The following is a 23,435-nucleotide window of genomic DNA, read 5'->3' as shown; positions in this document are numbered from 1 at the left end:
AAATGGTTGATTGATCAACTCCCAAAGTTTTTGCAACCTCTTCTTGCGTTTGAGCCGGATCTTGATCGAGCAATTCCTCCAATTCGGTATCCATGAACTTTGGCGGCGCATCCTCGCGTTCTTCGTCTTCCAAGCCAAAATCACCACTTTTAAAGCGTGCAAACCACTTCTGGCACGTTCGCTCAGATAGAGCATGCTCACCATAAACTTCCACCAAGATACGATGACTTTCGGCTGCTTTTTTCTTCATATTAAAATAATGAAGAAGAATTCCCCGCAAAAACACATTATTTGGCACGAAATTCGACATTTTCAAGTGTGGTAAAAATATTGTTGTTTACGCTTCAAATAAAAAACTTATACTGAGGTTTGTGCCTTACGACATTAGCTCTCCAATGAATGTTTGGAAATGTGGATCGATGGAATAATAATCAAGTTACGCCATCTGTTGTAAAACCGCACGAACTTATTCATAGTCCTATTACTATAAATACTTAACTAAAGCGTTGCGCACTTACGCACAAAAAGAGTTGCTTCCATTATAACTTTATGTTCAATAAATAATTGGTATATATTATAATCTTCTTCCTAAGTGTTCTACACTGTAAAAAAATTATATACAAATTAAAGACTTTTACTTCCGATCATGCGCGTTGTATATATTTCCTTTCAAACTTCTGTAAATACCTACATACATACATATAGTACATTCAAACAAACGGAAAAGGAAAATCCTCAATTTTTTATTATAATTTGCTTTGCTTTAATGCAACAAAGAACTTTGAAAAGTACAGTTGAACACACCAAACAACAAGCACAAAGTCTTTCAGCACTCAATACTAACCCAACAGAAAATATTTCACTTTAAAAACATTTAAAAAATACTATCAAAATAAACTAATTAAATATAAACGAGTATTACAAAATATCTTGATAATTTTGTTTGAAATATGTTTATTACGTTGGGTTTGCACTGAACTTATTTTTGTTACAAACTATTTTAAAATAATTTTTTTAAATTTAAATACTACTAACTACACACTAAAAAGAAACAAATATTTTTGAAAAATCGTAAATGGATGGTTGCATTTCTGAATCTGAGAACTGAAGAGTGAGGAAACGCAGTGGAAGAGTGAGAAAGTGTAGAGGGACAGATAAAGGCAATTGTAAAATCCGTCGTCCGTTAAATAAAAAGTAGCGAAAAATTACATATGACTAAAAATAAATGTAAAACTACAATAAATAAAATTAAATTAGGTGAGAGTAAATCAAATAGAATTAAATTAAATAAAAAATACTGTAAAATTAAGTAAAATTTAGCAATAATGAACTAAATTGAATTAAATAATGAAAAATAGAAAAAAAAAATTTCAGTAAACAAGAAAATTAAAATATAAAGAAAATTGAGCGGAGTTAAACTAAATTGAAATAATTTATAAAAACCCATATAACGAAAAGTAAATAAACAAAACATTTTATAAAACTAATTTCAATTAAAATAAATTCAATTGAACTAATTCAAAAATTAAATAGAATAAAATTAAAATTAAAGTAGATAAAACAAAATAAAGTAAAATGAAACAAAAAAATTTAATTGAGTGAATATATATTATATAATATTGAGAACACAGAAACACATATAATGGAATGGAATAAAAAAATTTAATAAATAAAATAAACAGAAATTTAAAATAAAAACATAATGGAGGTAAATAAAATAAGATAGAGTAAATTTTAATTTAATTTAAACTAAATAAAAACAAAAAATTATTTCTTATTAAATTGAAAATTATTTAAAATAAAAATAAAATAAAAAAAGACAAATCAAATAAATTTAAATGGAGCAAAAATAAATGAAGTGAAATATCAAATAAAATAACGTAAATTAAAAATAACTGGCTAAATTATTTATATTAATTTATTTGGCAAACTTTTTTTATTCCGATTAATAACTAAAAGAGTATAAGAGTACATTTAAATTTTTTGCTTTAAAAATATCCTTATACTAACTTAAGTAATTTTTTTACAATACTAATAACACAAATCACCAGCGAGACGTTTACACTGACCTCGCCAGATCATCAGCTAACTTTGCCTAAGTCATCTGGTATTTTGATTCCAGTGTTGACGACGGCTTGATTGCTGCCTTCTTCTTTGGCTGAGCCTTTCGCAATTTCTGCGCGTTTTTTCCTCCTCCGTTGTTGCTTCAGTTTCTCTACTACCGCGTCCTTTGTGTAAGTGGACGAGAATAAGGCTATAAGACATACTGCAGTTGCTCTTATTGATTGTTTTTATTTATGAAGTGCCACGTCTTAATTGTAAAAGCATAATTGATAATAACGTCTCCAAATCAGTTTTCTTCCTAGCTTTCCACCCCTATAGATGTCTTCGATTCACGAAACATTATCAAGTGGCAAATAGATGAAGCAATTGGTATAAATAAAAATATGTTGGCCGCACCGGAAAATATCTGCCAAAAGTTACATGTGTTTGGAAGTACTTAATGAGTATTAGTAAGACCGCGCTCATACTGGTAAACATTTGTTGCTTCAACTCGTTACTTGTGATGCTCGTGCTTTGCTAATACGCTTGGTGTTCTCGTTCTTCTCAATGTTATTGTTGATTGTAAACTGAAAACTAACCGTTGCAAGGTATAAGAACACGAAAGGCAACACAAACAGAGAATGCACAAAATTGAAGCAACAAAAGTTGCTCTGTATGAACGCGGTCTAATGAAACTTGCCAAATATCGGAAAATAGAGTTGAATACATTGAAAATAGAGTTGCCAGTTATACGAGTTTTATGAAGCATAACCAAGAATGGCAGAATAAGAGATAACGCGTTCCAAATTTGCTGGGCGGTCAGACTCCGAGAAGATACAAACAAAAAGAAGGGGAGTTACTTGTTTGCGAAAAGGAAGAGTAGGTGAAAAAAATATTGCCCCAATATTACCAAGCCATTCACTGAATTTTCACAAACATGTAATTTCTCCTCTTCTTGTTCGTTTGTTTTGTTTTATTAAGGTGCCTGACGCCAGATTTGTTAAAAGCGCGAAAAATAAAGTAACTATTTTGTGAAGACGCTGCCTGTATTCAATTGGCCTTAAGGCATAATCATACTCGCTACTGGCGAATCTTGCTCGACAACTTTCTGGTTGCTTTCACATGCAAATTTTTCGTCAAGCGAACAGATCCCCGGTGCACAGAAACTAAAAGTTGCACCTTCCGAAAGTCGCTACTTAATTTTTCCCGATTTTGACAACCGGTTGACGGTAGTGTTTGAATCAAAATAAAACAGATAAACAAAACAAAAAACAAATATCCTTGGAGCAGAGCCCAAATATAGCAAGCAGAGAAGTGGCGAATTGAAGGGTCCTAAAGGGTATTCTATCGTTCTTTGCTTTACACTCGGCTTCGCTTATTCTGCATCTGCCTTTCGTTTATTTATTTTCTGTGCTGATTTACTGCGTGTATTTTGTTGCTGCTTGAATTCTCTAGCTTACAACAATGTAAAGGGAATACATAAAATTATAAAAAATAAACAGTCAAATCAGCTGCTGCTACCGCTGCGAATTTATTGATGTGCCATATAGCTAAGACAGACAACGGCGTTAATCGGGACATTTTAATGTCGCGACTTTTTAATGCCACCACCTTCAATAGATTTGCCCCTGAAGCGAATTGTACCGTCTGTCTAAGCTATTACATTTATGTTGTTAACCTATTGACATTAACACACTCGACAATAATTGAGAACATTCGATAAAATGGGAACAGCTGATTTGTTTTTTTTTTTTATCTTACGCCTTCATTATTAGAATGTCAGCACAAAATGAAATGATGAATAACCGTTCCATTGTATACTGCTCTAGTGTCTTTTGTCGCGACATTTTAATGCCACCACCTTTAATAGATTTGCCCCTGAAGCGAATTGTACCAACGATACAAGGTGTCAAAAAACATTAACTGATAAAAACATTTTTCGCTCTTCCTCTAGTATTACTCTCAATGAATATATATAATATTGAGAACACAGAAACACATATAATGGAATGGAATACAAAAAATTAATAAATAAAATAAACAGAAAATTAAAATAAAAACATAATGGAGGTAAATAAAATAAGATATAGTAAATTTTAATTTAATTTAAACTAAATAAAAACAAAAAAGTATTTCTTATTAAATTGAAAATTATTTAAAATAAAAATAAAATAAAAAAAGACAAATCAAATAAATTTAAATGGAGCAAAAATAAATGAAGTGAAATAAAATAAAACTAAATTATCAAATAAAATAACGTAAATTAAAAATAACTAGCTAACGCTCTTCCTCTAGTATTACTCTCTTCAGTTTTCGCTTGCTCTCTCTCTCTCTCCCTCACTCTTTTAACTCACCTTTTCTTGTGCTCTAACTTAACTGTCTGTCTGTCCTTCAATATAACTTCTTTCTAATCGAACACTTTTTATTCATTCTGCAATTTTTTTATTCGAAACTCTTGCAGTTTTTCAGCTCTAAATTTGTTTTGCAATGAATTAAATATTGTTTTGATGTGTTTTTTTGTTATTGGTTACCTCTTTAAGTGACTTAGATAGTTGTTTGAGTATTAATGAAAAATTGAAAAAAGAGAAAAAACACTACTAACCAAGAAATTGCAATTGCTCTGTATTCACAAATGATTATTTTTTATGCAAAACCTATTTATTGTCCCTGTTTCAAGAGTCCCTTATTTTGAGCCCTAGTATACCAAGAGAATTGAAAAAAAGTTCTCATCAAATGTATGTATGTAAAATTTGGAGTATGATTTTCATTGTTCTTAAAGCTATTTAACTCATAGGCAGTCAATTCATAAATTAGAATTTTTGGAAGCATGTATACTGTGTTTGGAATAAAGTTCACAATTTTCTATTTAAAAAATTACCAATTACTGCAATTTTGAGATTCATGCAAATTTTATCGAACATTTTTTAAACGAATAAATTCTGAAATTACATAAAAAATAGCCGAGATTGGTAAATTTAATTTTGGGGCCTGGATTATAGTAAATGTGTTTCATTTTTCAGAATCAGGCATTTTCTAAAAATATTTCGATTTCCAGTCTTTTCCAGTCCACTTTTGTCACTCCACAGCCTCTTTAGGCGTTGAAAAACGTTGAGCGCGGCAAACTGGCAAACAAATGATTGTGCGCCAATCAGATTTGACTGTTTTAAGTTTTTCTAGTGTTATAGTTGAGATATGACTGGATTTTCCGAAAAAAAACAAGCGACCATTTGCTTTAAGGTGCTTTTTCCGCGAATGTCAATTCATCACCATCATCATAGACGTACTTTGAACCACCGCGGTTCTATATCTTCAATATCTCTTTGCATTAATCGGTACGAGTCCGAATATCATTTTGGGCAAATTGCAAATTATGCGGTATTCAAAGAGAACAAATTTTCTTGACGACCAAATGGAAATGCAATATTGAGTGTATGCTTATTCCAAAGGGTGTCTCTATATCGCGATATGTCACATGACGATCTTGCGTTATAAATTGACGCACAGCATGGATTGTTTATGTCACAACAGCCGCCGTCGATTTTGGACGGCTTTCATGAAAATCAGCCTGCAAGGGTGGAATTCGTTGTACCAGCCTTTTTCGCTAAGTGTGGTGCTTCAATACCAAAAGTAGAAGTAAATTGATCAATACACTCTTGCCTCTATAACCCACGCCGACAATCTAAATAAATCATTGCACGAAAATTTTCACGAGGTCTGAGAGCTGAATTTTAAAACTTATTAAAAAAAAAAACAAATAAAGCTCGTAAGGTAAAACCTATATGTGACTTCACACTAAAATATATCAAACTTTTTTATAAAAATATAGAATTACAGCTCATCACACATAGGTTTGCAAAGGCGTAAAATCCGAATAGTCACTTTTACAATATTATACAATACAATATTATTATTTTATTTTTTTCTGAGCAGTTATTTTCATGGCAGTTACTGCACTCGGAGGTTCGCCATTGCCTGCCGAGGGGCGATCGCTAGTACTTTAAAACTTTATCTATCATTTGGTGTTTCATGCACACACTTCCGAATGGTAGTCATGCATCAACCAATTCGGCTACGGTGTGCGCTTGAGAGACAGTGGAAACTTAAAATTGAATTAAAAAATAAAAAATAAATAATTGGCGCATACACTTCTGTTAGGTGTTTGGCCGAGCTCCTCCTCCTATTTGTGGTGTGCATCTTGATGTTGTTCCACAAATGGAGGGACCTACAGTTTCAAGCCGACTCCGAACGGCAGATATTTTTTTTATGAGGAGCTTTTTCATGGCAGAAATACACTCGGAGGTTTGCCATTGCCTGCCGAGGGACGACCGCTATTAGAAAAATGTTTTTATTAATTTTGCTTTCATCGAGATTCGAACCAACGACCTCTCTGTGAATTCCGAATGGTAATCACGCACCAACCCATTCGGCTACGGCGGCCGCCTTAAAATTGAATTATTTCGAGAAAATCAGCTGACTCAGAAAAACGGATTAAGATTACGTGTCTCGGCGGTTTTATATGTAATTTGAGGGTCCCTATAGTGGATAAGAGATTTTTGAAGATTTAATTAATTGGTGTTTTATGACCAAAAATGTACTAAAAAAATTAAGAAAAAAAAAAACAATAAATAAAAAACCGGATTTTAGTATATTACGAATAATAGAATTCAGTTCAATATGTCATTTATTTTCTAACTACAAAACATGCATACATATAAACATTACAATAAACGTACCAATCAAACAGTTCAAACAATCAATCAAGCAATCAATTTTAAACAAACAAACAAATAAATTGAAAAATTCAAATCAAATCAAAATCCTACCAACATTTTACAACAATTTTCATAAAACTCAAACGCATCCATCTGTAATACTCGCACTGCAGCCAGACGGAAGCCATGGCTTATTAGGTGGGCTGCTCGGTGGCCTCTTCTCAAAACCCACTACTCAGAGTGAAGTGAATCAGAATGTCAATGTAAGTTACTCACCCAACAACACATAAACTTAACACATACTTACTTACTTACTTGCCTACTTAAATTAAATACTTAATTACATATGTTATTAATTAATTAAAATAAATAGTAATAATACTTAAAAATAATTTTCTACATAATATACAATACTTAAACTTAGTTATGTTTTACTACTAGACACATACAATTAGCGGCTAGTGTTTCTGGCATTTACAAACAATATATAATTTTTTAAGTTCTACTTTCGAACACTGGTTTTAATCAAGTAATATACTAAGCTTATATTGATAACTGAATGCATTTGAATGCTGAACACTAAGTATTGACACACATACATACATATATGTTTGATTTACAAAACAAATACAATATTATTTTTCCTATTTCTTCCTTTACACAATCACATTAGAAACGTTCATCTGCTTTGGTACACACTTTGATTTTGCTTGACCAAAAAAAAAAATATATATATATAAAAAGAAATGAGAAACAAATTCATATTATTTTATAACATCAGAAATTTACACATAAATATGTATTACGCCCTTAGATTTGTATATTTGTGGTGTTAGCGGATGTGTAGAATTTGAAATTCCGACTTCTAGTTAACCCTCAGTGATTACCTTAATAAGTAATTCAATGTTGTTTTTGGAAATATTGTAACATTTAGTTGTGTAAAAAATCCGATAATTAGTTGAATTCAGTTGTTTTTGTTTTGCCAAAACTTTAACATTTCAGAAAAACGTTGAATTAGGATCTTAAAATGCTTAAAAACGCCATACTTGTAATTATCTGGGTAGGAGAAGGAAATGAGATTTAAAACTTATTGCCACTTATGCGCCGTTTTCTTCAATAATTTGTATGCATTTTGAAAGAAACTTTGTACTTAATTCCGTGATACCGTGAGTGAAGAAGTCCTGACTCCTATTCGTAAAACAACTTGACTGAATTAAGGATTAATTAAGAACTCTCACGGGCGTTCTCACAGGCTATTGCAGATTGCATAGTCACTGCGATATTGGCCATTGACTCCTGCCGTTTCTGCGATTAGTCTCCGGAAACTCCTCTGCACACTTCTTCTTGAATTTAATGCTATAGCGCGAGGAAGGTTGAGACATCTCGGGCGACTGCGGCAAGCAGAAAGACACATACGCTAGGTCCATTCCTGTGCCATTTTAGATTTATTAAGGCAACTGAGTTTGGTTGAGGTCCTCTGATGAGTAGAGTTCACAAAACATCGTGAAGTGCAAACCTCAGTTGAATTCATTCATTCAACAGTTACCAGTTACGGAAAAAAGGCGTATTTGTTCCGATTCAGCAGTGATTCTCAGATGGAAATTCGATCCTTAAGATCCCATAGTGTTAATGCCTGTGCCAGCCTTATATTGAGCTTGTTTTTGTAGTAGCCTTATTCGCACATATACGATGTGAGATACATCATCTTTTTATTTTCTTCTTTCTCTTGATTGGGCTGTTAACCGCTTACGCAATTTTGGGCGAGTTTAACAAAGAACGCCAGTTGTACACACCAAGTGAGGCCAAGCCCTTCTGCAGCTGATCTTTCCAACGCAGAGAAGGCGTTCCTCTTCCTCTGCTATCACCAGCATCAAATACGAATACTTTCAGAGCCGGAGCTTTTGTATCCATTCGGACGACAACGAGCTAACGAAGCCGCTGGATCTTTATTCGCTGTACTATGTCTATGTCGTCGTAAAGCTCCTATAGATCATTGTTCCATCGCCTAATGTACTCGCCGTCACAAACGTGCAGAGGTCCAAAAATGTTCCGCAGAATCTTTCTCTCAAACCCTCCAAGGGATGCCATCGAGTATTGCCATCGTTTAAGCTTCTGTGCCATACGTTAGGACAGGCATGATGAGAGCCTTGTAGAGAGTTAGTTTTGTCCGTCGAGAGAGGAACTTTACTTTACCTCTATCAAAATTTTGATATTTGATATAATAAATATTTGATAATTTCAGTAATGACTTCGAAAAGCGGATAGCTTTTTGTTTGCTGTTCTTCAAAAGCGGATAGGCAGTCAGCATGTAATTTAGTTAAAAAAAGAAATAGTAAATCATAGATAACACAATTTCGGTCTCTTACGCTGGGAATTTCACTCTCAAATTGGACTTTCAGTAAAAGAAATTTTCAACAGCAGTTATCATCGGCTCAGTTTTCGCAAAACCAAAATTGTAGAGAATTCACTTTATTGATTTTACTTTATTGACTTTAAGGGTGTACTTGCGGCATTTCTCTTTAGGAACTAAATTTTAATTATGTTTTTTCATTCTGTAGCTTTCCTTTAAACTTTATATCTTTTCTTATGAGAAATAAAAACAAAAACCGTATATTCCTCACTAATGTAATGCGCCTTTAAAACTACTCGTGTACTTAAGTTCGGCTTCTTTTTTAAGTTTGAAAAAGTTTTACATATCCACAAACTAATTTGTTTAAAAAGCTAAATGCGAATCGTTGTCACAGTGAACATTTTTATGCAAACCAAAAAAAGTATTAAATCGTAGCATTAAATCAACTAAACCAAATTTCAAAATTTCTTTACAAACGAAATTCATGCCTAATTTATCATATGCTTAACCAATATTCATTCGATTCAACCTAAAACAACAACAACCACAACTATTACTACGAAATCCACGACTACCGATTGTCCAAAAAAATGCGCGCTATTATTGAACACCCAAAAACAGGGTTACCAGCCGGGCACAGGGCAACGTCCCATGATGCAGGGCCGACCACCCGGTCCACAAATGATGGGCGTGCAACAGCCAGGCCAGCAACCGTACGGATCACAAGGTCAAATGGGCGTACAACGTTTCCCTGGCCAACGAGGGCCTGCACCCGGTTCATTGCAGGGGCAAATGCAAGGCCAATTGCCCGGCCAAATGCAGGGTCAGATGCAGGGACAAATGCCTGGTCAGATGCCTGGTCAGATGCCTGGTCAAATGCCCGGTCAGATGCAGGGCCAAATAGGCGCTCAAATGGCCGGACAAATGCAGGGTCAAATGCCAGGTGCTATGGGTCCACGTGGCCCTCTCAATCCACAACAACAAATGCAACAACAACAACAGCAGCAGCAACAGCAGCAACAACAGGCACAAATGGGCATGGGTCCTGGGCAACAGCCATTGACACAACAACAACAGCAACAACAACAATTGGCGGCACAAAAGAAACCACGCTATTTCGTTGCTATGTTCGACTATGATCCAAGCACAATGAGTCCCAATCCAGATGGATGCGACGAAGAACTGCCATTCCAAGAAGGTGATACAATTAAGGTAGGTGGTAGTGTTGTGGGGTAGAAACTAGTAGAATATGTAGTAGACGTATAGGAGTAGTACACAGAGTGATGGGGGGCTATGCCGTATCTATGTTAATACATACATACACATGCATAATACCTACTATATACAAGTACATAAATATAAGTACGGAGCGAAAGCACCTTGAATGGTGCAATGAGGTGAGCTTGCGCGCAAGTAAGGGAATAAAGCGTGTAGAGCGGCGCTGTGGAGGGAGGTGGACGATTGAAAAGTGATGTATGGAGCACACCGATTTGGAAGTGATAAAAGGTAATAAGGCATACACACTTACATCCACCAACAAGTTCGCTTTTAAGTTTAGTTTTTCTCTTCGGCCAATCGGAGCAAAAATTAATCGGTAATTGCAATCGGGTGTTCACTTATACATACATATATGTAATCTCTTTTAATTTCACTAAATATTTAGATTTATAAATAAATATCTCACTCTAACCCAAGTTGCATGTCTTAACCGTTAGTCATTTGCTATACGATATTTAATCATCCGCTGTAGTCTTGTGTTCAGAATATGAGAAACAAATCCATTTTGAAGACTTTCACTTAACCGTTCTCGATATAATATTTGTTTTATGGCATAAGTATCTATAAAAAAAAATTGTAAATCGTGTTTTAAAGTTTAAAAAAAAAAGAACAAAATTTTCATAATTTCTTTCTTTTTACTCTGCGCAGGTTTATGGCGACAAGGATGCCGATGGCTTTTACTGGGGTGAATTACGCGGTCGTCGTGGTTACGTGCCTCACAATATGGTAACCGAAGTGGATGATGGCACCGGCGGTATGGGTCCGATGCCCGGTGGTCCACCACAACCAGGTGGTCCGGGTCAAGTGATGCCCGGCCAGGGTGGTCCCCAGCAGAGTATGCGCAACGTAAGTCGTGATCGTTGGGGCGATATCTATGCCAATATGCCGGTGAAACGTATGGTCGCACTATATGATTATGATCCGCAAGAGTTGAGTCCGAATGTGGACGCCGAGGTAAGTACTCACGAAGGAATGAAGAAACCAATTGCAATACTACTGTTGCTACTTAAACAGAGCTCATAGTAACTTATATCTGTGTTCATATCCAATCAATGTTTATTGTTATTTAGCTTACGGAAGCAAGTTCCGGCTTCTTAGGCGGGTTCATAGATGACCTCTTTGGAACAAACCAACCAAATAAAAAAGTATCACGTAATGTGAGTGATTTTAATAGAACCTGTTGAGTTGGCTAGGCTACCTGCACCTGACATTAACTGAAGGCACCTTTATTAGGCAAAAGCCAGACGAATTATATAAATTATTAGTGCCTGTATTAGAAACTCCTAACGGAGTACCGATACTTGCGTAAATCAAGTAGTAAATGAAAATAAAATGAAAGAGCTTGAAGTAGAATTAAATTTCTTAATCTGCCTATTTACGTGCTCTCTTCCTCAAATCACGTGCTTTCGTATCAAATTTAATCCATCTCTTCAAGCGATTAGATTACTCCCAATTTCACAACATTGACGTTTCTAGATCAGATCCGCAGTCAACATTTATCGTATGGTAAAGAAACCGAATCAGCATTTCTCGCTATTTAGTAAGATTTTGTGGATCTTTGACGACATAGCATTCAACAGCTTTCTTTAGTTTTCATTGTACTCGTACTGCGTATTCCTCTTTCTTATGTGGTTTGTTCTCCAAATGTTTGACGGCTTGGGCTGAGCGATAGAGTTATATAGCATTGGCTCAGGTTTTTCTGAGCTTAATGATTTACTTGTTTACTGCTGTCTGCCTACAACAGAGCAATAGCGAAACTCAGAATATGTTTTAGAAAGTTTTGTTACACATTTCTTTGCTAACGGTTTCAAGTAAGAAAATAGAACTGGTATAAGTTGCTTTGAGAGCCCTGGAGAACGCCTTTATAATCTCCAAAAATATCCCGTAATGAAGGTTGCGCTTACTTTCGGAAAAGTAATAATTTTGAATTTATGTACCTGGTACCTACTTGGATATTGCGGTGTTTAGAGAAACAAATGGCTAATCGACTGGAAATTTATAAATCTGAAGTTCACCAGTCAAAATTACAGGTTTTAGTTCATCGTATACTGCTCAGTGAATTGGAAACCTCGATGGTATAACTGAGTCTTAGTGTGACCTGAACATCTGCAGGGTAACTAAGTGCTCAACAGGGATTTATATACCCAGGTGTATGTAAATTGGGAACCTCGCCAGTGAAGCTCTGCTTACTAAGGGATGAGTAGGGAGTAGTTGCTTAACAAACTGAAGAGAACGGAGTAATGATCTGTGATACAACTAATTATGTGACATAATTCATGGGGATTACGTAAAATCAACCAGAGGTATTTCGACCACCCCAAATTTATCGGCTATATGGATGAGGAAAGAAGTACGAGACATTTTAATTGTGTTAGCCAAACTTTTGTTAGACTAAAGTACCTGTTTAAGGTACTGCGAATGAACAATTTGCATTCTCTACCACCGCATTCTTTTTTTTAGGTTTACCAAGGAAAACAGCATGGAATCCTCCTACATTTTTAGATCACTGCTAACTATCAGCTTCACAATAGCAAGAATGGTTTCACTTCTGGCATTTATTTGCTTGTGAACTTGGACACTCGGCCATAACACTCGGTCTGGGTCCAAGTAATCCTGCTGACTATGGTTTGGATGAACCATATTTTAATAGATTATTTAACATTAAAATTCCAGCTAGACGTGGGTGGGTTGACAATATACCTGGTAGGAAAAAACTGCTTACGGTTCTTTACTGATGGCTCAAAGCTTGACGATAAAGTTGGCATTGGCATCTTGTATTTAGTCTATCATTTGGTGTTTCAAGTCCGTGGATTCGAACCCTTGCACTACCGAATGATAGTCACTCAGCAATCCATCCGACACCCGATAGTTAAATTTTCAAGTCAGTCCGTCAAGATTTGTTCGAGTATATCTTTTTGGTACAATATACAAGGACTGAGAGAAGCTGCGCCACAATTGAAGAAAGAAGTACTCAGATATTTTTGGTATATTAGGCCTTTAAGTACAAGCAAAAACAAAAAAGCAATATTTTTTAGTTTCTACAATGCTTTTATCCGTTAACCATTTGCATACCATTTATGCCTATTCATGCATTTTTAATTATTAGGCTCCCTCGTATTTGTCCACCTGCTCCTTCTTAGCAAAGCCGTATCACTATTAATTAATTTCTTTCCTTCTTCAAACTCACAGCAGGTGGAATTGAGCTTCAAAACGGGTGAGATAATACTCGTTTATGGTGATATGGATGAAGATGGTTTCTATATGGGTGAATTGGATGGTATACGTGGTCTCGTACCGTCGAATTTCCTCGCCGATGCACCCGATCAGTACAACAACCAAATGGGACCGGCGGGACGAGGTGGCGCAAGTCAACGGGGTAGAGGACAAGGCCCCGGTGCTCGAGGGCCACCTCCGCCGCCCAGAGATAATATGATGCCCGGCATGGCCGGGCAACGTGGTCCACCTGGCAAAAGTAAGTGAATTTTGTATCAATTTTAATGAATTTTTTTTCGGAAATTTACACATGTGCCATACATATAAATAACTGTATGTATGTATGTATATGTAACTACTCGTACTACTTACTTATACTATTTATTTATTAACCAAACATTAAACAAAGCCGAAAAATGAATGAAAACAAAAAAAAAAAAAAAAATTCAAGAAAAAATTAAAACAAAACTGCAAATTATATACAACAATAAAATACGTGTACTTGTATTTCTTATAACTGTATGTTTTTATGCAAATTTTATGTGATTCTAAGTTTGTAAATTTTATTCCATTTTCATTTTTTCATTTCGTTTTTTATTTGCCTTCGAATGAAACAATAAAATGTACAGTTGAAGGTCAGTTTCTACATACAGATTATTGCTATTTACCTATTTATTGTATACATTTTATCAATTTACATATATATGTATATTTATGACAAACAAACTATACTATATTTGATTTGATTTAAATTTATTTATAACATACGTTTGCAATTCCGTAGTTACGTATAAAACAAAAACAAAATAAATTTTTTATGTACCATAACGCAATTAAACAATTTGTTAGGTGGCCAAATGACAATTTACAAACAAGCAACTTTTTTTGTTTACAGAAAAATAAAAAGCGCGTGGCTAGGCACCACCTCAAAACCGAAACTAAAAAACGACTTATTTTTTCAGTGCATACAAATCAACGCCTAAACAAAACCTAGGCTGTGCTTAAGAAAATATACTCATTATCCATTTTAGGTATTAAGCAAATTAATTTTGCCCGCCAAACTTACGCAGTTGTATATAGAGCAGTACCGTTGAAGTAATAACAAAAAACAAAGAAAACAAAAAATAGAGCAATTTTTAATTTTATTTTCGTTTAGTTTTCGTCTAACTAACCTTTGCTGAAACATATAAACTACATATTTCTTAAATATAAATTACAATTTCTTATAAACTAACTTTTCGCCTACACTTAAACTATTTCTGGTTTCCAAAAATTATTTTATATTTTGTTCGTTTTCTTTCTCAAATATTCGTCGATTTTGATAAAATTATAAAGTTTCACTCTTCCAGTTTTAAGATTTTTTCAAAGTTTATATTAAATATTTACAGTTTTTCACAATCCTTGCCTTCCAAATTACATACTTGCGTATTTAAAAATGTTTTTGTTTTTTTCATTGTTTGGTTTAACATTTTGCAAATATTGATTCCTACCCAAAACGGAAAAAGTTTGCAAAAAAACAATAAACAAATAGTTGTTGTTCTTGTTGTTGATGTAGTTGTACTTGTTTTTGAATTTTGATAAACATGTTTTTTAATTTTTAATTTCTCTCCATATGCATACTTCTAAATGAACTAACCCACTCAACGACCGAGATTCTTGCATACAAATTCTACACTCGTTTCGAACTCATATTCCAGAACAAATTCATAAATTAAACACAAATCATGATACGTAACATGAACATATCGAAAATTTTCAGTTGGGAGTCTAACCGGTGCTCCAGCTCGAAATCCATACCAAACATGCTAGGCGCTATTATACAAGGTGGGGCAAAATTAATAACCCTATCGGAAGATTTATAATTTTTGCAAATGGCTCGTATGTCAATCATATTTGATACTTGTGAATTAGAAAACTGCATCATACAAACGGATAAGCAGTGGAACGCGTAAAGGTCAAGAGAGGTCAATAAAGATTTTCATCCTCCAAAATCATTTCATTTTATTTAGTAAAAAATTTATTCCAAAACAAAATTTCTTGATCAATTTTGTGCCACCTTGTATAAGCCATTGCGCCCGGAATGCATGATATGTGGTTCTAGCTTAAGTATATATATATATAATTGGCGCGTACACCCTTTTTTGGGGTGTTTGGCCGAGCTCCTCCTCGTATTTGCGGCGTGCGTCTTAATGTTGTTCCATAAATGGAGGGACCTACAGTTTCAAGCCGACTCCGAACGGCAGATATTTTTATGAGGAGCTTTTTCATGGCAGAAATACACTCAGAGGTTTGCCATTGCCTGCCGAGGGGCGACCGCGTTTAGAAACATGTTGTTCTTAATTTTGGTATTTCACCGAGCTTCTAACCTACGTTCTCTCTGCGAATTCAGAATGGTAGTCACCCATTCGGCTACGGCGATAGCTTAAGTACTCACTTTAAATTTATTCTTTTCATTTTTCATTACTTTAAAGTCAATATACAAAGTTACTCTTAACCCTTTCAATACTGACGGGACATATATGTCCCAATGAGTGGTTTCGTTTTACTAAATGCCAAATATTTCTTTGCATCGCTGTGTATTTTCTTCCCATCAGTTTTTTACGAGATATACCATCAATTATGCTCCGTATGACCCGTTATACTTTGTATTTTTCTCTACACATGTTTTGCAGTAGTAGTTAAATCGTAGCACGTGCTAGGTCAGTAAGTGGAAAAACGACAATTATAGATCTACTGAGTGTTCATTACGGGTGGGACAATGTTTTCCCAGGACATTTTCTCAATTCCTACGAATAATTTCTTTATTTATACAAGGGGATATACTATTTAGATCACTAGTAATAACTTTTCATGGTTAAATATTTTTTCCTCTTAAAAAAAATCCGTATTGAAAGGGTTAAAGCATAAATTTAGTTCTTATTTAAAAATACTTCTGGTGAAGTACACTCACATATTAGTTTGGGGAAAAAGAAATCCATCCATCCATCCGTTATGACCGATCTTTAGCTCCTGGGCGATGCTACGACTACTAACATACCGGTCAACTTTGATTATTTCTGTGATTTTAGTGACATTTTCTTTAACTTCAAAAATGCCTGAACAGAATCGACGAAACCAAAATTGCGCATGATTAGCTGTTACAGTATCGGCACCATAAACACCTTTCACAATTTCAGCGGCCTGGCTTGCATTTTCGCCTTTATAAAAAAAAAACCGTAAATGTACCGAATTTTCTTTTTGTTGACTTCCATTGACTTGACTCCCTGTGACTTAAAACTAAATGAAAGAAACAAAAACAGCAAACGAATTTGTTTAGTGTAAAATGCCGCCTCGACAGCGTCCATAAACTTTAAGTTGTTTGATAAATAAATACTTTACGAGATATCGATCACTACAGCCATCTTCTGAAAAAATAATGGATTTCTTTTTGCCCAAACAATATTTATATTAGAGATAACTTAGAAAACAGATACGATCATATGTAAAATTCTAGTCATATACCATTTGCTAGAGCAAAAGGGCAATTGAGTATTGAAGTTAAGCGCTTCACCACCCCAGCCCCTCTTTTATATTGCGCTGCGTACTTTCGTGACATTTTAATATCTAATATAAGAACAAGACGCCTGTATAATGAGTGTGGCTGTAATAGGAAATAGAAGGGGGAACATTGAGATTACAACAACGGATGCTTACTCCTTTTTAGAACCTATACTCTAGTGTTGTACATATATGCGGTTGTTGTATCTATATATATAAAAACTAGCAAACCCGGCCCCCTTCGCTGGGCACACTAAAATAGAATAGATATGGTTTAGAACAGAAAATATATGGCTTTCATATTATTTATTTCTTTATTCTTTATTCAAGCACTTTGGCATAAACAATATTTTTTGTTTTTCTATTTGTTTTTGAGTAAATATAAAATATAAATTGAAAATCAGGAAAAAAGAAGATTGTTTTTAAATTTCAAATCAACGTATATGAATAAACAATCGTCTTTTTTCCTGATCATCCATGAATTTTTCGATTCAATTTATATGTTTTATTAAGCATTGGAGTTTTTTTAACCATTATCCATTTATATAATAATATATTACATAATTTCATTCGGATTTCACATTAAATTCTCAAATTTCGTAAGAAATTATTCACTGTTCCAAAATCCACTCCAAAAAAATTCACAAACAATTTTTACATGTTGCACTTACGTTTTTTCCTTATGGCATCCAAATCAGAAAGAAATATTGACACATTGTAACTCACACTGTCAATTTGACAGTTCAGTTCCGCCCCAAGCGTTAAAAAAGTAAGCGACATTATGGCTGGCTCAAAAGAACGCTGTACCCGTTGCCACTGCTCCGAATTACAACCAAACTTTACGAAACCCATTTTCAATACTTACTTAACAATGTGCATAAAATTACCCCGTATTAAAGCACTTATCAACAGCTTTCATTTGATACCCATATTGTACATACACAACCAAAGGTTAGCCGGGTCCACGTTTTGACCTATATCTCGAGACCCTAGTCACGGAGCGGCATGACAAATACTCTGAACTAAAGCATTCCCCAACAGATTCCATTTGATACCCATATTGTACATACACATCCGAAGGTTACCCGGGTCCACGTTTTGACCTATATCTCGAGCCCTATCCACCAATAGGTATCCAAACTATACGGAAACCATCTTCAATACCTTCTTAACATTGTGTGTAAGTTTGGTTTAATTCGGTGCAGACACGGCCGGTTAGCGAACACACACAAAAAGTTGACTTTATTTTATATATAAGATTTTTTTCAGTTTGTGTCCGCAAAATCCAAATATCTTACGGAACCCTACTTTTTTCCAAAATAAGATGTAATCCATGTTACTCTTGGATAATGTAGTTTTCGAATGGTGAAAGAATTTTTAAAATCGGTCCAGTAGTTTTTGAGCCTATTCGTTACAAACAAACAAACAAACAAAGTTTTCCTCTTTATAATATTAGTATAGATTAAGCCGAAAAATCTCAGCAACGCGTGTAAGGAACACAATGAAAGTTTCACACATTGTTGGTGTTGCTTTGGCAAAGGTTTCTGTGAAGTTTGGCTGAAGTCCGATAACGCGTGTGTGTGCGGTGCGTCGGTTAAGTGAGTGTGTTTTTGCTATTTGCCGCACGTATTTTTTGTACCGCACATAGCATTCATTAGAATTGAATACATTTTGGTCGTGTGTGTCTGGGCCGATTATTATGAAATTTGGTATATATATTTTCCACGGTGAAGGTTAGTATAATATGCTTATTGATTCCACTCGCCACCAGGTGGCGCTGCCGAAGGCCAAAACGAGGACCCGTGTAACCCTAGGATGTGTTTTTACATTGTGGGTATCAAATCAAAGCTACTGATGAGTGCTTTAATTTTTTAGATATCTGAGTGACCAGGGTCTCGATATATAGCCGAAAAGGTGGACCAAGGTACCCTTGGATGTGTTTGTACAATATGGGTATCAGATGAAAGCTGTTGATGAAAGCTTTTAAGTGAAGTAATTTTTACTGCCCGTTTCCGGGATAAAGAAAGGAGGTGGAGCTGGAGATGGAAGAGGAAAAGGAATAGCTACAGTAAGAGGAAGAGAAAGAGAAGACCACTTATTATTAAAAATTAAAAAAAAAATTCTAAAAAAATTTTTAAATGTTACATATACGCTTATTATATAAACGTTAATCTAAAGTCAGTTATAGTGAAAAATTCATTGTATCATTGCCGGCGTGATTGGTGATCGTTTCCCTAATTTTTTGCAGAAAGGTTATGCTAATATGAGATATTACCTATATCATTCATATATTTACGTATTACCTGTGTACTCACAAATATACGGTTGAAGCAAATATATGTCAGTTTTTTTACTTCGCCTGGAAAAATTTATATAAATTTAAGAAGAATAAATAGAACTTATTTTATATCAGACTTCACGCAAAAAAGTCATTTGCACCTGAACACATAGCTGTGTTAAAGCGGAGGGGAATAGAACAGTTCTCTTCTCCTTCTCCGCTTTTTCGTACACGACGAAGTGTATGTATCATACGATTGATGTTGTTGTTTATGTGTAAAGGGGAGCGCATCTATGCAAATGCAGAACGGAACAACGACGCGCTCAAACTTTCTTTCTGATCTGATTTTCAAGCAAACAACAAGTGAGTATTTTTTCTCCAGAGAAAACCACGTTTTTAAAATTGTTTTCTGATAAAAACAACCATTTGAGTAAATATTTAGAATATTTTGCATCTATTTGATAGGAAACGAAAATTTACTGAAATATGTCGGATCGGATATGCCGTTTGAATTCAAACGTCTTCAATTTCCTGTTCGCCTTGCATTCGCGATTACTATTAATAAGTCACAAGGCCAAACTTTATCAGTTTGTGGTATTGATTTAGAATAGCCATGTTTTTCTCATGGCCAACTTTATGTTTCATGCTCAAGAGTTGGTAAGCCATCGGTATTGTTCATTTATTCAACAACGCATGGAAAAACGAAGAATATTGTATACCAAAGAGCATTACAATAAAAAAAGTAATAAAGTAAATCACATCAAACGTTTTTTAATTGCCACTACTATTCAAAACTTCTTTCATTACTATTAATGCCCGAGAATTTTTATAAAAAACACACAGTATTTTTCGGCTTAATTTAATTAATTAATCTAGATTGTTTTAAAGACGACCAGCGGAACGGGCGGGTTTTCGCTAGTTTATTATAAATTGTCAAGTGTATGTAAATGAAAATCAGTTTTCAAGGTTTGTTTTCAACACTTATATTTTGTTCTGGTCCTGATTTATTGTTACATTAAATTGTGTAATAAAAAAGCCTACGGAATGTAAGGGAGGGTTCATGAAGTCACTGATCCAGGCTGATAATTGAAAGAAAAAAGTTTTTACATACACCAAAGGTTAGGTTAGGTCGACCTGGTGAAAGCCATCACATAAAACTTTTTGTTCCTTAGTGGTACCAGATGGCGCCGAATAGTGGTACCGCGATGTATTGGGTGTTTTTTTAACTGAATGAGAACTATCGATATCGATAACTATGGTTTGACATCTGTTCATTTCGGTTCAGTAAGGTTTGAGAATACTTATCGAAAATTTACTGAAAGAATTTGGCTTCCAACCAATTTCCAACCTGAGGCAGGGAACCTCTACGTTAAATAGAACCCCATGTAAAATATTTCAAGTCATAGTGACAGCCAATAAAATTAAAATATGTACTACTTCTAAAACGTGTAGTAGGACACAAAAGATCTTTTATGTCGAAGTTCGGTCAGTATGCACACCACAGCTACAAAATTATCATACAATTAGCATACAAAATCACACAAACTATTTAATTTTTCATTCAGCTACGTGGAAAAAATAAAAAAAAAATTGTATCATCCTAATAAAATTTCACCATTACACATAGTAAATATTCTACATTGCATTCCGTTTAAATTTTTATACACATATGTATTATACTTATAGTTGATACTTATTTGCGCACTTTGCATCGAAAATATTTATATATAAATTATTAATTATTGTTTTTTTTTCTTAACTTAACTTAAAACCGTTACGATCTTGTTGCATGTGAAAATAAAATACAATTAGTATAATCGCATGGCAACTGTTTTTAATTATAGAAATAAAGAATATTAAATATTTCGGTTTCTACATTTTTGAACCTGTTTTTATTAACTAACATTTTCCCCTGCAAATAGTTCCGTTATTGAGTGATTTATAAAGTTTTGCAGCATTTTCCATTGCACATTAGTTTGAATGTGTTGGATTGCAATCGCAGGTGGTTTGCCCTTTATATTGTAACAACTGCCTTTGAGTTTCTACTAAAAATTGATTGCCTACTATGAACTGTACTAAAAAAAAAACAAAAAAAAAAAAAATGTATAGTGACTTATAAGTTTTCCCTACGTGCTCCTTAGATTAGAAAATATCCATTTCTAAACTATATTAAAAGTTGATGCATTATAAATTTCTTGCGATCGGAATTATATAATTTAAGTATTTAACTGGTGTTATTTCACTTATTTGAGCAAGTTTTATGTAAAACTTAAGCATTTAGTGACTTCAAAGTGTCCAATTATATGTATGTACATTTTGTTTGACTAAAACACTACTTTATGCCTAAGTCTCATTTCTGCGTACCTTCGAAGAGAGACACCACTTAAGAGTATCCAGTAAAGGGTCATGAAGCATAGGAACTCCACGATCCGGCGTCTCTATTAGGATGAACCTAAGCTGAGAAATGAGGTGATGGGGGAGCCTATACTGAACAAATAAGTATGTAAGCGTCCTTTCGTCTCCCAGACTACTTTACCACTTTTCAGGCTAAAGTAGCTTCAATACAAGAAGCTGCTGACGGCCTACGACTAATTGTTGCCACAACACTTACAACACTTAGGATTTACATTTACACAGATATACAGCATCTGCTCAAGGTGTTTGACTCTATTCGGAAGCAAAAGCGCTTTTTGGTAGCGCGATTCGCTTTTTAGCCGGTATGAGTACACGAACATTGTAATATAACAAATAACGAGAAGATAGATGAAATAGGATATGATTAATCAGAAATTTTGATGAATCACGATATTTATAGTGTACTGCGAAGAGAACACCACCGCCCCTAGTAGAACCCGTTTTTACTGCGTTTCTACTTTACGAAATACATCGTAAAGATTGAGATCAAAATATTCTTAAACAAAGAAGTCAGAATTATGCCAAGTCTCTACTACAGCGAATATGTCATAGTCTTCCTGGCGACATCGCGCGAGTGGACTTAGCTTTAGTTTTGAGGGGGAAAAATTATGAAAATAAAATTTAAGATAATGGGCGTATATTGGCACTGGCTGGCCAGATAGTGGCCTACACAAAAGCGGAGACTCAAAGTTTAAACGAGGAGTGCGGTTCAGCGCGCTTGATAGGGGTAATTTTCTCTGGTTTCCAGCCTGTCGAAACAATCATTTCCTGGGCCTACCATTAGATGGGTTGGACGATGACGATCGGTGACTACACTGCACTGGCAGGGCCCAGTGAACTGCTACAACAACAATAACAACTCCAATTTTAAAATTAGTTTTCTTAAGATAATTTACAACGACCTATTTCTTAATTAGTCTAAAGCAAGCAAACTCTTATCTACCCCTGATATAATCAATAATATCAGTTTCAGTGGTAACCTTTGACTCGAACGATAAGAGATGTAACCACTTCATACGATTCAGATTCATTATTTCAGCCAACAATATGCGTGTAGTTTTTGTTGTTTTTCATCTTAATGGCTTAACATCACTTGATAGCATCGATATCGCAGACCATACATCAGCTGAAGGCTGATTAAGATAGACTGTATGCAGTTCAGATTGCAGATTTTCGATTCTCTTTTTGAGCAACTTCTTGTCATAACACAGGGTCTTTGTATACAACTACCACCACACCTAATATCTTATTGCTATGGGAAAACCGTAATACAACCACAACAAAAGTAAGGGTCTCCCTTTACTTTTGCAGAAGCAGCAGTTTTACAGCCTCCAAATGAGGCCGAGAAATTCTCAGGCGTCTGTTATGTCACTACTCTATAGGAGAAGACAACAGCAATGTAAGAGAAAGCAGGGTTTTAAAGTGAGCTGAGCGCACCGGCTAGGTTAAACCTACCCATGACAACTGACTGCTGCAAGCCTGGAAATTCGTTGGCAACCGCCTTAACCTAACCCAGCCTACGGAAACAATGCATTGTTTTTTCAAATTTTCAAAATTACTTTTACATAAAAGGTGGACATGGCTATTGTATGCAATTTGTTTTTATAAT

General features: G+C 34.7%; 1 protein-coding gene across 10 annotated transcripts in view; it reads left to right on the top strand.

The window, feature by feature from the left end:
• LOC128862162 (RIMS-binding protein 2) overlaps nucleotides 1-23,435 on the top strand; it is a 132,531-nt gene that overhangs the window by 86,781 nt on the left and 22,315 nt on the right. For 7 of the 10 annotated variants that reach the window (XM_054100634.1, XM_054100684.1, XM_054100658.1 and 4 more), the window contains exons 16-19: nucleotides 6,929-7,018; nucleotides 9,727-10,317; nucleotides 11,032-11,337; nucleotides 13,573-13,855. In XM_054100634.1, the coding sequence (XP_053956609.1) occupies nucleotides 6,929-7,018; nucleotides 9,727-10,317; nucleotides 11,032-11,337; nucleotides 13,573-13,855 (1,270 nt within the window). The remainder of the gene's footprint in view (nucleotides 1-6,928; nucleotides 7,019-9,726; nucleotides 10,318-11,031; nucleotides 11,338-13,572; nucleotides 13,856-23,435) is intronic. The other 3 variants (XM_054100707.1, XM_054100691.1, XM_054100676.1) reach the window with 1 other exon arrangement.

Source organism: Anastrepha ludens, chromosome 2 (genome assembly GCF_028408465.1).
Source record: "Anastrepha ludens isolate Willacy chromosome 2, idAnaLude1.1, whole genome shotgun sequence".
Taxonomy (NCBI): Eukaryota; Metazoa; Arthropoda; class Insecta; order Diptera; family Tephritidae; genus Anastrepha; species Anastrepha ludens.
The sequence above is the reverse complement of the archived record's forward strand: the minus strand, read 5'-3'. Positions and strand labels throughout refer to the sequence as shown.